We start from the raw sequence: 15,034 nt of genomic DNA, 5'->3' as shown, positions 1-15,034 counted from the left end.
TAATGAAGAAGCTAGCATAACACTGATGGATTTTACACTGCACTGATATTTTGTTTAAAAAAAAGTTTATTAAAGAAGTAAAATATACTTTCTATTCCATTTGGGAGTCCCTCTCTGGTGTGGGGGCCCGGAGCAGCTGCCCCGTATGTCCCTGCCTTAGTTAGGCTTTGTATTTAAGAATGAAGTTCATCCACAAAACTTCAATGGGTGCTCTAGATTTTGGTTTCTTTTGGAATATTCCATCATTGAATCAACTTTAACCGCTTTTCTTACCTAATATTTTGAGAAAAAAATGCAAAGAATCAACATATTTTTTTATTTCATTCATAAATACAAGGAACTAATACAAAACATAATACGCTAGTTATAAGTTGACATTTTAATTTTTTTATGTGTAAAAAATATTTAATTTACCATCAGTTTGCTATCCCAAATTATCTCTTGTAATTGAAAAAAGTTAAATATTAGTCTTTGTATGTGTTCACATCTTCATAATCCGAAAATCATCTGCATTACTTTCGTTCGTGATTGCCATTTTTTTTTTTTTACTCTTTTTTCTATGTAAATTCAGAAACCATCATATATATAATTGCACAAAACACATCTGCAGTCACACACATAGCAAAACTCTGAAACAAAAATTGGTAAGCTTCCAACCACAGCAGATTATTATCATTTTTTGTTTTGCTTCCGACCGAGATAAAGTGTGATAAAACAAAACGTATTGGCGAATTCTGCTATGCCCTAGTTTACTCGGGATAATCAGGGAAGCAGTAAAAAATTGATGCTGTACACCTTAATAAATTGTAGAATAAGTCTTAAATTGCAGATTCAAGAGCAGTTTCCCAAGGTGGTGTTATTCCACTCACTAACTTCTAACTATCTCAATCAATCTCTAGTTGGGTACTAATTCTGAGATTTGAATCGCGAAATTGCGACTGATTCGAATCAGTTGATTTTATAGAAATGGATTTGAAGTATAATTTATTATTGTTTCATTATAATCAGGATTTGAATGAGTTGATTTTATAGAAATGGATTAGAATTATAGTGAATAATTAATTCATTATAGTTCATTGATACATTTTAATCAATTGTTCCATTATTATCAGGATTCGAATCGATGATTTTTACGAAATGGATTTATTTGAATTATAATAAAGAATTGTTTCTTAAATTTCAGGTTAGTTTTGTTTCGCAGTGATGCTATATTATATACAGTTAAAAATTTCTTGTAATACCTGAGAGATTCTAACACATTTATTGTTAAGGACTTAAGATTTTCCAATTAAAGAATTTTGTGGATTCAGATAGAAAGAAAATAAATTAATAAAACAATTCCTTTATAGTTTCTTAAAATTTGCCATAGTTAAAAGTATATATAACATTTGGCAATATATGCAATGCAATTATGCGAAAGATATAATAAGTATATTTATTTTTTTTAAAGACTTCATTAATGAGAAAGAATAACACCTTTTTTTTCTATAGACATTAGTTTAAAGAAAAATAGTGATAGATAAGTAAAAATGCTCCAAAGTTTTTGCAATTTCAAATTTATTTTAAGCTTTTGATTTGTATCACGAGATTTACATTTAAGTCATGTTATTGGAATCAGTGATCCAAATTACTACATTTCAAAATGAGATCTAAATCACATAATTTGAAGCACTGAACCGAATCACTTGGTTCTAATGATCCAAATCACATTATTTGAATCAGTGATATGAATCATTTCATAAGAATAATTTATTCGAATCACTTGATTTATAACTTTGAATGAAAATTTTATTTAAAATGAATTGGAAGTTTCAGTTGACTATTTAAGCAATTTTCCTTGGATATTATCTTTCATTATATGTGCTTTCTTTCTTTTATATTTCATTTAATTTAGTCTATTTTTAAATTAATTTTTAAAATTTTATTTATTTTTTAGTTGCACAAATTCTATAAAACAGCTTCTTAAAAATGGATACAAAAATAAAGTGAGTGAACCCTTGCTATTATAATTTTATTTATTTGTTGAAATTAATTTTTTTATTGAACAGAAAATATGTTCATCTTATTTTTATAATTTATTGACTTTTTATCTGCTGAAAACAAACTTTGATGAAAATTGTCATGTTACTTAAAATATAATACATTGCCTAATGTTTAATCTTTACCACTTGCTCTTTCTACCCAAATATTCATTTTAAACGTTTATCTCTTTTCTTTTTCAAAATAATTTTCAATTTTTAATGAATTAGATTTATTTACATCTTATCCATTTATACCAGAAGGAAAAAAAGTGTTTATGAACCTGCTCTTTTTTCTGACCGCTACATTGCCGAGTTTTTTGTTTATTACAGTTCGAATTGGACTGAAAGAAGAAAGTTGTTGACTTTGTAAATGTGGCTACATAGTTTCGCAAAAAAACAATTTAAGCATTGTTACACAACATATTTCTCATTCAAAAAAAGTTCTGTTCTATTAACAACAATATTGATCATTATATTAAAAAAGTTTCAGTGATCTTATTAAGGTTATGTGTTAATGGTGCTTGCCTGTTTCAACATCCAATTTGTTACGATCCTTCAAGATATCTTCCAACACACTGTTGCCAATCTTAATGAAGAAAGTAAATCATTCAACCGTGTTCTTTCAATGTTATTTTTTAATACAATGCATCAAAGGTTGGCTGTATTGTGACAGTCAGAAAATATTATTTGTCTGTTTTAATCAATCCGTAGCATTTTTAAAAAAATGCTTAAAGGCACTTATTTTCGTTTTTTAGAAGCCCTTAATGGTGCTTTTTTCATAGGGTGCTTTTAAAAAGTGCTTGATGTTCCCTTTTCGAAAATGAGATTTTTTTTTCTTTACCGTGTCGATTTTCGTCACGTATTATGCAAAAGCATGGTTTTCACAATGCTCTATTCAACCTTTTTAAAATTCATTGAACCACAATCCATTTCCGCATACTGTCAGCCCATAGCATACGAAAGAGGCAATCATTTTACATGTTTAATGAAATACTTGCAAATCCGCATGTGCATCTACTGAGCTTAGTTCGGTGAGATTCTTGTACTCAACAACTCTGCTGCATTTTGCAAGATATTCTCAATTTCAGGCTATATTTTTCACCATCTGATATCGAACCAAGAAATCTCTTGATCATTTTATAATGATTAATATAATCAAGAAAAGAGTTATTTGTCAGAAACTTGTTATTTTAGCACCATCGTGTACAGTCTTTGAAAATTATTTTGTATTTTGTCTATATATATATAGTGCTTAAAAAGTACTTAAATGGTGCTTTGCTGAAAGATCTGGCTATGCACCCTGATTAACACTTGGACTCTGCCACACAAGTTAAGCTAGCCACCTTTCAAAAAAATTTTTAGCAAAATCAAAAAGGCCAATTTCTTCAAAATAGAAAAAAAAATGGAAATTTACAAAAATTATAAGAACATTGATGTAATAAAATAAAACAGAATGAGGTTTGCAAAGCACATTTTCCATTTAGATCCAACTAGCCCAACACACAAAATATTCCAATTCAAGCCGGATGTCTAAGACCTCAATGACTAGGTTCCATTATGCAATTTTAAAGTAATTAGGATATTGAACTGGAATGTTCTAGTAACAAGGGAAAATGGGTTAGAGGCCCCGCCCCTCAGCTGTTGTGCTCATGAATAAATCAGGAAAATTTAGTTAAAATCATATCAAAGTAATCCAATCCATAGATTTTGTTCTTTTTTAAAAAAGTTAATTCACAATTCATTGCATACTGATAGAGTTATCCGTCTTTGAAAGTTTGAGTTTGATTGTTATTAATTTGTTTGGAGGACTGTTCTTAACTAGTAAAATCTTCATTAGCTTTTTTTTGAGAGGAATATTAATAAATCTTTCCGTTATTTAAGATTTATAATTATTTTTTATAACTTAAATGTTCATTTTTCGTAACTTTCAGTTCAGAATGGAACCATGATTTTACATTTTCAATGGGCTTAGTGTTTTAAAAAAAAACTGAAGCAGGAAAACATAAAATCAGGGAAGAATAAAATTTAATTTTTAATATTTACTTGTTTTTTTCTTTTTGGTTTTCATATGTACCAGAGCTTTTATGCTTTGAAACTCTTGTTCAGTTCAATATTTTATTTTTCATCACTATCTTCAGACATTATATCAAATATTGAAGGAATTGAAAAATAACAAGGGTGTGTTTTTCTGTCTATATCTGTGTCATTGGAAAATCTTGTAGGGAAGTCCTCGGTCACGATTTTCGCCATGTGTTATGCAAAAGTGTGCTTTTCAGATTGTTCTATTCAACTTTTTCACAATTCATTCAACCACAATCTATTTCAGCGTACCATTGGTTCATAGTGTACGAAAGCACCAATCATTTTACATGTTTCATACAATTCATCATCATGTTTCTACAATTCCATTTACAATTGAAATTTCAGAAGTCGAATGTGAAAATAGTATAGAGAATGTCCCTTAGCACCAGGAATTTAAATTAAATAGTTATAAAGACAGCTATTTTAAACAAGCTAGTGTTTCCGTTTTACTCGAAATTGTTTGAAAAGGTATTTTTTATCTATCGATTCCAACGTATATTCTACATATATTTTAGGGTATACTTTAGAAGTATTTCGATCGTGTTTATTTTTACGCCCTTAAAATAAAAGCCTTTGCTTAAAATTCTTAAATAAAAACATAAACTCAGTGGCACAACAGCCCATAGAGGGCCAAGGCCTACTGTCCCCATTCTGGGGTGCAGGAGCAAATATTCCGTAATGCATTTATAGTATGATAGTAATCTGGGTTTCTTTGAGTTTCACTAATATGTATTTACTTTTCACAAATCAAACAAATAAGAAACAATAATGTAAATAAATAAATCATTTATTTTTTCAATCTTAGAGAAAGGGGTGCATTTATTTACTATGATCAGTCAGATGTTTTGCACTAAGTAATTTTAACTGGAAAATATTTTTAAAATCTTATCAGCTGACTGGCTATAGTTCTGATACTCAAAAAAAAAAAACTTAGCAATTACTTACGAGTGTTAATTTGAAGAAAACCTCTAAGTACCACTAAAAAATAGTTTAATGTATTATCCGGAAAAAAATCTACATTTTATCATAAAGAAAGAGTATTAGATATAATGAAATAATTAGTTGAATAGTTCTGTGATTTACACGTGGTCAGATAATAAAAAATTTAATTTTTCAACTATGATGTTAGGACGTCATTTATGATACTGGGATATTCTAAGACGCTTACAAATTTTGGTTATGTACTCGACAGCTTTTTATATTCGATATCTTTTTACTTATAGTTTGTCTAAAGTAGGAACTCCCCTAGACATTTGTCTGCACCCGTGGCAGTGACTATTGTAACGAGGTGTAACTATTTCAAGTAGGGGTGTGGGGTCACTGTTTAGGACAGGTTTTAGCTCAGGTGGGCGAGAGAAAGGAAATCTTTTTCTTCGTATTACTATGTGGCAGGGGGAGTTCTTACCGTAGACAAACTAATACTCCTTGAAGTTACTCATAAAATATCAATACTATTTTAGATAATCTATGTTGAAGTCTCAAGAAACAAAAAAAGACAATAATTTATATTCATTTTTCGAAAAAATAGTATGCTTAGTAAATAGCTGTTATGCATCAAATAATTCTAACAGCAGATGTTTTTAATTTCTTAACAATGTTTTATTTTTAGCTGGCAGATAATAATTCTGAATTTTCCTTTTTAAAAAAATTTGATTAGTATATTAATGAAGAAATACTACAGGGTTCATTCTAGACTAAAAAAAGGGCAGCAAGTTTAAAAAAGGACATTGTATTTTATAAAAAGGGCAAATATCTTACCCTTCTTTGCATAGTTAAAATGAATAATTATATATAAGTTTACTTTTATCACTAATCACAATTATAATTATCAAATGTATAACTACAATTTTCCAAGGAAAAAAGACTACAGTTTGAATTGAAAAATTTAAAAAAAAAATTCAAACGAGGTTTTTTTCCTTTATCTCAATATTTCCTAGTTCACTAAAAATATATTTAAAATTTTACACATACCTTTGAAAGACCTGGGGAAACAACTGAAATTTTTCAGATATGTTTTTCTTTCTCGAGTTGATGATTAGAATAACTATTTTCAGATAAAATATGAATATTAATCTTGAAAATAAACTTATTATGTATCTGGCTCTCCCTTATAAAAAAATAAAATAAACTGCGTTTTTAAGCTTAACTGTTGAAAACGAAGTTCTGTAGTATATACATAAAAAACAATATTTACAAAAAAAATTGCAAAATAAAATTCATACTTCCAGTCATTTTAAATAAAAAATACTGGAAGTTTTATACTTGAATTCAGTCGCAGCAATAATATCAAACTTACACGTTAATGGCAAATGTAGTAATATTTCTTTTAACATTAGTGTTCTAGTTTTTTTTTTATCAATAAACCTAATAATATATTTGTTGAAAATTAAAGTCGTTCAATTATTAGAATTCATTTGAAAATAAAAAAACTAATACTTTTAAAAAAAGAAAAATTGCCATTTTTATCAAATCATGCAATACAAAAATTCATTTTAAAGATAAATTCTAATAAAAAAAAAACTTCAATGCTCGCAGAATGAAAGTAAGAAAAAAATTTTTGTTGAATTAAGTAATATAAATTCAAATTAAATATTTTAATTGAAGAAAACTTATAAGTTTTCAACAAAAACCTAAAATAAAAACAAAACTTATAGTTCAAAATAAAATTCAATACTTATTTGGTAATGTACTTTATTATTTAATTTTATTAATTCTTAGATTTTTTTATATAGTGTACGTTATCTTTTTTTTTTTATCGAAAATGATTACTTAAGCAACAAACAGTGAGCAGTTTAAAAATTCACGTTTTCCACCACTTATGAATTTCTCAGGTTGCTATCATATTGCATTTAAATTAAGGATTTAATGAGCATTTGGCACTTTAGTCAAAAATTCAGTTGGTTAATTGAGCAGTCAAATATTCCTCAGAATATTTCTTTAAAAATATATTTTTCTGAGTTTTTTTCTTCTTCTTTTGAATTTGTATAGATATGATAAAAAATATAAAATTGTATTTTGACTATATTATAGTATTGTTTATTATAAGAAATAGTTTTAACATAAATTTCAAAAATTTTAAAATCCATGTTTCTGCACATGGCTTGCAAATTTATCTTCTAGAAGACTAAGGGAAAAAAGAAAGTTGGAAAACTAGATTACTTTATTCTGAACCACAAGTTTTTGAATTACTGCTTTTTTTTAAAAAAAAAAAATTTTTTTTTTTTAATCAGACAAATCTATTTCGTTATTTTTTCGATACTTCTAATTCTGAGAATTAAGAACGATTTTTTTTTTTTTTTTTCATTTTTGCTTTTTTCTATTCTGCTTCAGAGCATTTCTGTTGACTTAGTTCTTTTTTCTTGACTTTTTCTGCTGCTTTTATTATAACGCAGCATTTTAACAGAACGTCTCATACTATTAATTTATTATCACTCTTTCCCTGTACTGTTATATAAATAACTGGAAATATAGAAAACTGATTTTCAGTGTTAAAAGTTTGTTTTAGGAACCAAGAACAATTTGTTTTTTCTGTTTTTCTTTTTCATTAACTTTTCTTTTTATAGGCATTTTTATTATGACACAGCATTTTTTTCAATGAACGTTATTAATAAATTTTTCTTTAAAAAAAAAAAAATGAAGAAAAAAATTCCTTTTTGCGTGTTGTAATAACATCTTAGTTACAAAATCACGTGGAAAAGTATGGCAATTCAAGAAAAAAAAAGTAATAATAATTACTTAAATTTATGCTGAACTCAGCAAGAATAAAGTTTGTCGAATGTGAGATTTAAAATTCGCATGTCGTAATGAAATTATAGGAATTTTTAAAAAAACAGCTTAAAAGAAGAAAGAAAAGCAAAAAAAAAAAAAGGAAAAAAATTACTTAGATTTAAGATTAAATTGTCACAAATAAATTGCACCAAAAAGTGTTTATTGAAATTAATAAAAAATTCAGGATTTTCGAAATCACGTTACAAAGTGGAAATAAGTGTTTAACAAAATAATTTATATTTACGATGAATTCGAATTAAAGAAAGCGCGTTAAACATACGTTTACTATTGAATCTATTAAAATTGAACGTGTCAAAACGCGATTACTCAAAAGTGCGATTAAAATTTTTTATTGTGATCAGTAGCTCTCGCGGGCCGCACTTCAGTAGTAGGCGGGCCGCAGGTTATGCACCCCTATGATAATTAATTGCAAGGAAAGGGTAAATAAGACTAAAGGAATTTACAGAGCAACAATAAAAAAATAATAGAAAATAAACTTTTTTATAGTTACGAAGTTGTTTAAAAAATTTATACAAATAAATCTGTGTGAAATCAAAATTAAATCCAAATTAATGTAAGAACATTTTTGAACACAAAAGCGCTACCGAAAGCTAGAAACGCTACCGTTGTTTTTTAACACAAAAACGCAATAAACAGTTAAAATATCCAATACATGAGCATCAATTAAAATGTTAATTATAGGAAAATAAGATTGCAATAAAGTGTTACAATAAAAATAAATTATGCAAAAAAAAAAAAAAAAAAAAAAAAAAAACATAAAAAAAAAAGGCATATTTTTAATATCAAATCACCCTAAAGAGAAACTAACAAATCAAAGTACAAGCAAAAAAAAAATAAAGGATAAAATCGCATATTTTTGTCTGCTAAAAAATAAAATAAATTATCCTAAAATATGAAACAAAGCTGCAAGACAACGAAAAATAAACGGAGAAATTATTAATAAAAAATAAACAAACTAATAAATAAAAAAACTTCTCAAAAACTAAGTCATTCTAAAAAAATTTAATAAAAATACTACCCAATAATCTGCATTGAAGCGAAGTAAAATCGTACTTCATCAATTCATGAACTTTTGCAAGAAGAGAAGGAAAAAATAACCGAAAAAAAAAAAATAATAAAAATGCACTTAGTCAAGATTTTCAGTTACAAAAAAAAATTATTATAAATAAGATGGATAAATAGATAAAAAAAAGTATAAATTAAGATGTTAAAGAAACGAAATTAATAATAAATAACTAAAAAAAAGAAGATTGCTTTCATGATAAATACTAAATCAGCACAAAAAGTAATACTATATTTTTAAAAAAAAGAAAAAGAAATGTATATAACTTATCTGAAGTGTAAGAAACTAACGCTCGCACTGTTCAATTTTCTTAACCATTGAATGACCATGGAACAGCCTAAGTGATTCTCTATTATAAATCACTGTCACTGTACTAATTATGCCCTGCCTAAAGGCGACGCCCCCTGAGTGGAGACTTACCACTGATTTTGCCAATTCAGATTTTTTTTTATCTGGGTATGGATGCACCTAATAAAGATCGGTGTGGGAAAAAACTTTTTTTTCCTTCTTAAATTTCAATTTCGAAAAGGGAAATGTCGCAAATTACGTTATCAAAAACTTACAAGTACGTTACAAGTAAAATTACGTTTTTCTATGACAATTCCATGACTTATCAAGTCTGGCGCGTACGGACCCTGTGATTAAGAGAAATAAAATAAAATAAAACAATTAAAGCAATTACAAATTATTATAAAGTAAATAAATAAGTTATTAAAAAAGATTCATTTGCGACCGCAGCACTTTTTATTGTATTTAAATTAACATTTTAAGTTTTAAGAAGAATCAAAATAAAAATTTGCTCATTATATTAAAATAAATTCAATTTACAATATTTACGACGCACGATCTTACAAACGCAGAGTTAGCAAAGCGATAACATTGATATTAAGAATAAATTAATAAATAAATAAAAACCTGAAAAATATTAAATGAAAAAAGTTTGGTATTTAAATTAATCTATCTAATATTACAATGCGTTGTCAAATCATGGTATGTGATATAGATCATAGCCGAAATTGCAATAAGCGCAAAAATAAAGACCAAATTTCTATAATAACGAGAAAAAAATAATTTAAGTAACAGTATAGAAGTGTCATATTTAAATATATGGAAAATACAACATAGAGTTATCGATCGGCTTGGTAATTGTGATAGTGTCGAATCAAACACCTCATTTGAAAAATATCGTCAAACAAACGAGTTACTATTAAAGAAAGAAAACCATTTCTTAATTTATTAATTTATTTAGTTCTATTTAAAATGGGCGGCCAAATTAAAGCTGCATTGTGATCATTCAGAAAAAGAAGAAAAAAAAATTTGCGAATAACACATGTTGTATCTTCAAATAAATTTCCTTTTTTAATATTTTTGAGGTACAAGCATACAGCTATAAATAAATTTAATACTTTTAAATAAAGGAAAGTTACGTATTTAAATTTGCCGATATAATTACATCACTCGTAATGTCTGTTCAGTTATGAGTAAAAAATTTAGAAAAAATTCTAAATGTATGAAAGGGGGAAAAAAACGATTAATTGAATTAAATATGTTTCATCTACAAATAAATTGTGTGCTTGATTCAACTTTTATGAGGAGCAGTCATACCTTTGCACACACTAGTAATAACATAAATAAACAAATTAATAAAAAGATCGACTGCTAGGATAAATTCTAATGAAAACGAGAAAGTTAGAGGTTTTATAGTGCTAAACAATATTTTAAAAGAGTAAAAAAAAAAAGAAAAAATAACGGATATGTTTATACTCCTGGCAGCGTGCCAACGAAGAATGAGAAAAATATTTAAAAAAAATAAATAAAAAAAAACGGAATAAAAATTATCGTTTGCTAATATCTTAAAATAACTTGTAATGTAACATAACTTGAAACTTATTATTGTAAGAATTGTATTGCGTCATTGTAAAAAAAAGTTTATTTTAAAATTAGAATTTTTTTTCTTTTTTTTTTTGGATAAAAAAGCTTTTTTATTTCGTAGTTAATTGTCTAAGTCCCTTCACCAGTGTTTTCATCTCAGAAAAAAAATGGGTGAGAATTTCTCACCCTTTTTCAAAAACAGGGTGAGATTTCAAAAATTAAAAAAAAAAAAAAAAAAAAAAAAACAAAGAGACTTGAAAAAAAAAATCATTTCTTTAATTATAATGCATTTTTAACATCTTCTAATTTTTAAAACATTGAATATTTTTGCTGCATCATCATATGGAAAATGTTCTACATCTACTTTTTCATCAGCTATTCTCATTAGGTTGCTCAAATACGTATTTGTTTCATTTTGATCGTTTCTACCCACATTTGTTTCATTTTCATTTGTCCGTTTCGGAGTAGAAAATATTGGCTTTATAAGGTATTTGTCCATCTTACATTAATGAGCAAGAAATTTGAGCGTCTTACATGAAGAAACCTTACGGTTACCTACGGTAAACACGTGGTTGCAGAGAAATGCGTTCTGAAAGAGGTTCCGTGGTTTGGAAGGATGGTGTTCTGTTGTTCTTAAAGGTTCTGAACAATACTGGTAAATAGGGAAGCTAGATAATGGGGCAGATGTTGAAAATAATAAAAGATCCAGGAAGAAAAGTGAAACGGATTTTATTCTAAATGGCGCAAATGAGAAATTTTTTTCAAAATGCGAGAAATTCGCGAATTATGAAATTGGTTTATAAAATGCGCGAATTTCTCGCGGTAATCATTTTTTAATGCGAGAATATAAAAAAATATGCGAGATTCTCGCGTTCTCGCGCTGTAGTGAAAACACTGAAATTATTCACTTTTGAAATCAAAAGTAAAAATTTCTTTCTTCCTTCAAAAGAATAAAGCTGGACAGAGGGGCCCAGAAGCTACATGAGAATGTATCTTTTATCCATATGACCTAGTCTGACCCCTAAAATTGTCTACAGGCCTTGTAAACAAGATTTCTTCCCTTAAAAAATTCTTTCCAGGAAAACTCTTGCCAGGCCTACTGACCGTCATCATAGCAGTATGGTTTCTTAAAATAAGCAATACGTCCATTTCTAAGAAAAAGAAATTTTTCTAAAATGAGAAAATAGGAACCCACACAGCTGCAGGAGGGGTTACATTCCCCGAGGAACTTCTTGGAAGATCTCTTATTTAAACTACTAACTTCAAGAGGAAATAGTAAAGAGGGGGGGGGGAGCTTTTCGGAATCTCATTTACCCATAGCTTTTGAGCTAGAGGGAAGACAAGTTGATTTCAAGAAAAGTATTACTAAGCGGGGGGGGGGGAGAGACAGGACAAAAAAATCCTTTCTTACAGGAAAGTGGTATCTTTTTGGAGGGGACACAACAGGGCGCATTTAATTATATCAGGGCAGGATAAAAGGAGTAAAGGGCAATAGGGCGGATATTTTATATCAAAAGGGCATACGGGGCGGGCCGCCCCGTAAACCCCGCTTAGAATGAACCCTGATACTATACATAGCAACTTAAAGAATAAGATTTTTAAAAATGCTAAAATTTAATTAAATAGTTGGTAAAATAGTTCTGTGAAACACGTCCGGACATGTGATGAAAAAATTTCTTTTAAGAATAAGACGATACATAAGATGTTGATAAATTTTAAGATTCTTAAAAATGTTGACTACGTATTCATATTAATAATTATTAAATATATATTGAAGAAATTGATAAATGTATTTTTCCAAATCTATGAATACGAATGTATATTATTGAAATTGTATCAATTATTGAAAAAACAAACTAAAAAATAAAAATATTCACATCGAATAAGCAGAATCTGAAGTATAATCGTATTTTATCAGAAGCATGCTTTTATAAAACTCAACATTTGTTGAATAAAATGTTATTTTATTCAATAAAAGGTTTTATTAAAATTTCTTTACTAAATTTTTAGACGATTAAAAATAAAAAAGAAACATCGTATTTTATAGTTTATAAAAGTAAAAAAATTAGCAAAAATAAATTATTAATGACATTTTACGCCACGTGTGCAAAGTCAAGTTCCTCGTAAATTAACCACATTTTAATATTAATCTCCCTATTTAATTATTTCTTCATTGTCGCCAAATTATTTTTTTAAAAATAATTTAATTTTAATTTTTCTCAGCTTCTGCTAAATAAAAACGGTTGAAACTTCAGACTTTTCAATTGAAAAATGTGTAGATAAATATAGTATAAAAAAATTCATACCTTATGATTCAACATTTTTTTATCCTCAATTTAATTAAATAATAAATAATTATTAAAAATTATCTTTTTTTGCGTGAAATTATGTTTGGATAAATGATTTTCATGAGTGGATGAAATTTTGTTTTGTATTGCGTAATTAATTTTAAAAATATGACTAAAAACGCAAAAAGTGCAATTGACATTAAGGGGTTCTCCTGACCAAACTATGGGGACCACATTTCCGTTTTTGTGTCGGATTTCATAATTTAATAGTTAGCACTTATTAATTAGCATATTTGATGTCAACCCCAGGAACCATTAAGATTGGCACTTAGTACGTGAAAATCCAATCATTAGAACAAAAGTTATTCTGGGTGATATCTTTTTTTTTTTGCAGACTGTACACACAGTATCTACAAATGTTAACTGAGCATCATTTTGAACAAATCTTGTTTATTAAAATTTAAATTTTATCTTCATTTTAAATGTTTTATTATTGTCTCGTTTTATTTTTTAGATTGTTTTATTTGCTCTTTGTATTTTTACTTGCAATCATTCTACTTTTTTTAACCCTTGCCAATTTTTTTGAGAAAAAAAATGCAAGAAATCAACATATTTTTTTAATTTCTTTAATAAATACAAGGAACTAAAACAAAACATAATACTCAAGTTCTAAGTTGAAATTTCAATTTTATTATGTGTTAAAAAAGTTAAATATTAGTTTTTGTATATGTTCACATCTTCATCATCTGAAAAATCCCTTTCATTACTTTTACTCTCCGTCGCAAACACCATTTTTTTTTAATTCTTTTTCTATGTAAATTCATCAACCATCATACATACAATTGCAAACTTCCAATCACTGCAGATTGTTTTGCTTCCGGCCGAATAAAAACGTGATAGTATACTTGGGGCAAATAAATATTTACAATATGTATACTTGGAATAATCAGGGAAACGGTTAATCATTGTCATGCAATTCCTCATAGATACATGCACTTTATACACAAAGCAATTTTTACTTTATTCATAAGTAGAAAACTTTTTATAGTTTCATCAAGTTTCTGCACTTCTTAATATGAATCAAATCATCTTATTAACAGATCATTTCTGGGAGGGAATATTATTTGTTAGGTCCTACATTTCTGAGAAGCATAGTAGCTCTTAAGAAGTTAACTTTGTAGTGTGTTTACCTCTACAAAATCACAATTCCTATTCACTAGTATATAAGACACGTTGACTTGATTCTATGATGGAGTACCTTTTCATAGATGAAAGTTGACATTGTCATTCACCCCATGTTGGTAACCTTCAGACCTTATATGAACGTGCTTACCTTGACAGAAACCCTCATTTCGATTTGAACACGCCTACTTTGATCAATGGTCCACATTGAACATTTAACTCACTACTTGTAACTGCGACATCAGTGTTTTCATCATAGAAAAAAAATGGGTCAGAATTTCTCACCCTTTCTCAAAAACAGGGTGAGATTTCAGAAAGTTAAGTGAGATTTCTAAAAACTGAAAAAATACAAATAGACTTGGAAAAAAAAATTCTTTTGTTATAATACATTTTTAACGTCTTCTATTTTTTAAAGCATTGAATATTTTTGCTGCATCATCATAGAAGATTTTGCCTTTACTAGGTATTTGTCCATCTTACATTAGTGCATAAAAAAATTTGAACGTCTTACATGAAAAACCATACCTACAGTAAACACGTGGTTGCAGAGAAATGTGTTCTGAAAGGGGTTCCGTGGTTCGGAGGGGTTGTGTTCTGTTGTTCGAAAAGGTTCTGAACAATGCCTACTGGTAAATAGGGAAGCTGGATAACGGGGCAAGTGTTGAAAATAATGAAGATCCAGGAAGAAAAGTGAAACGGATTTTATTGTAAATGCCGTAATTCGAAGCTTTTTCCAA

The 15,034-nt window shown here is 27.8% G+C and overlaps 1 protein-coding gene across 1 annotated transcript in view; it reads left to right on the top strand.

Moving 5' to 3' along the window:
- LOC107445901 (charged multivesicular body protein 7) overlaps positions 1–15,034 on the top strand; it is a 54,240-nt gene that overhangs the window by 26,291 nt on the left and 12,915 nt on the right. Inside the window, exon 6 of the mRNA XM_087158276.1 lies at positions 1,937–1,985. Within this exon, the coding sequence (XP_087014402.1) occupies positions 1,937–1,985 (49 nt within the window). The remainder of the gene's footprint in view (positions 1–1,936; positions 1,986–15,034) is intronic.

This window comes from Parasteatoda tepidariorum, chromosome 2 (assembly GCF_982258835.1).
Source record: "Parasteatoda tepidariorum strain Cologne lab strain chromosome 2, Ptep-v5.0, whole genome shotgun sequence".
NCBI lineage: Eukaryota > Metazoa > Arthropoda > Arachnida > Araneae > Theridiidae > Parasteatoda > Parasteatoda tepidariorum.
This window is presented reverse-complemented; position numbering and strand designations above follow the sequence as displayed.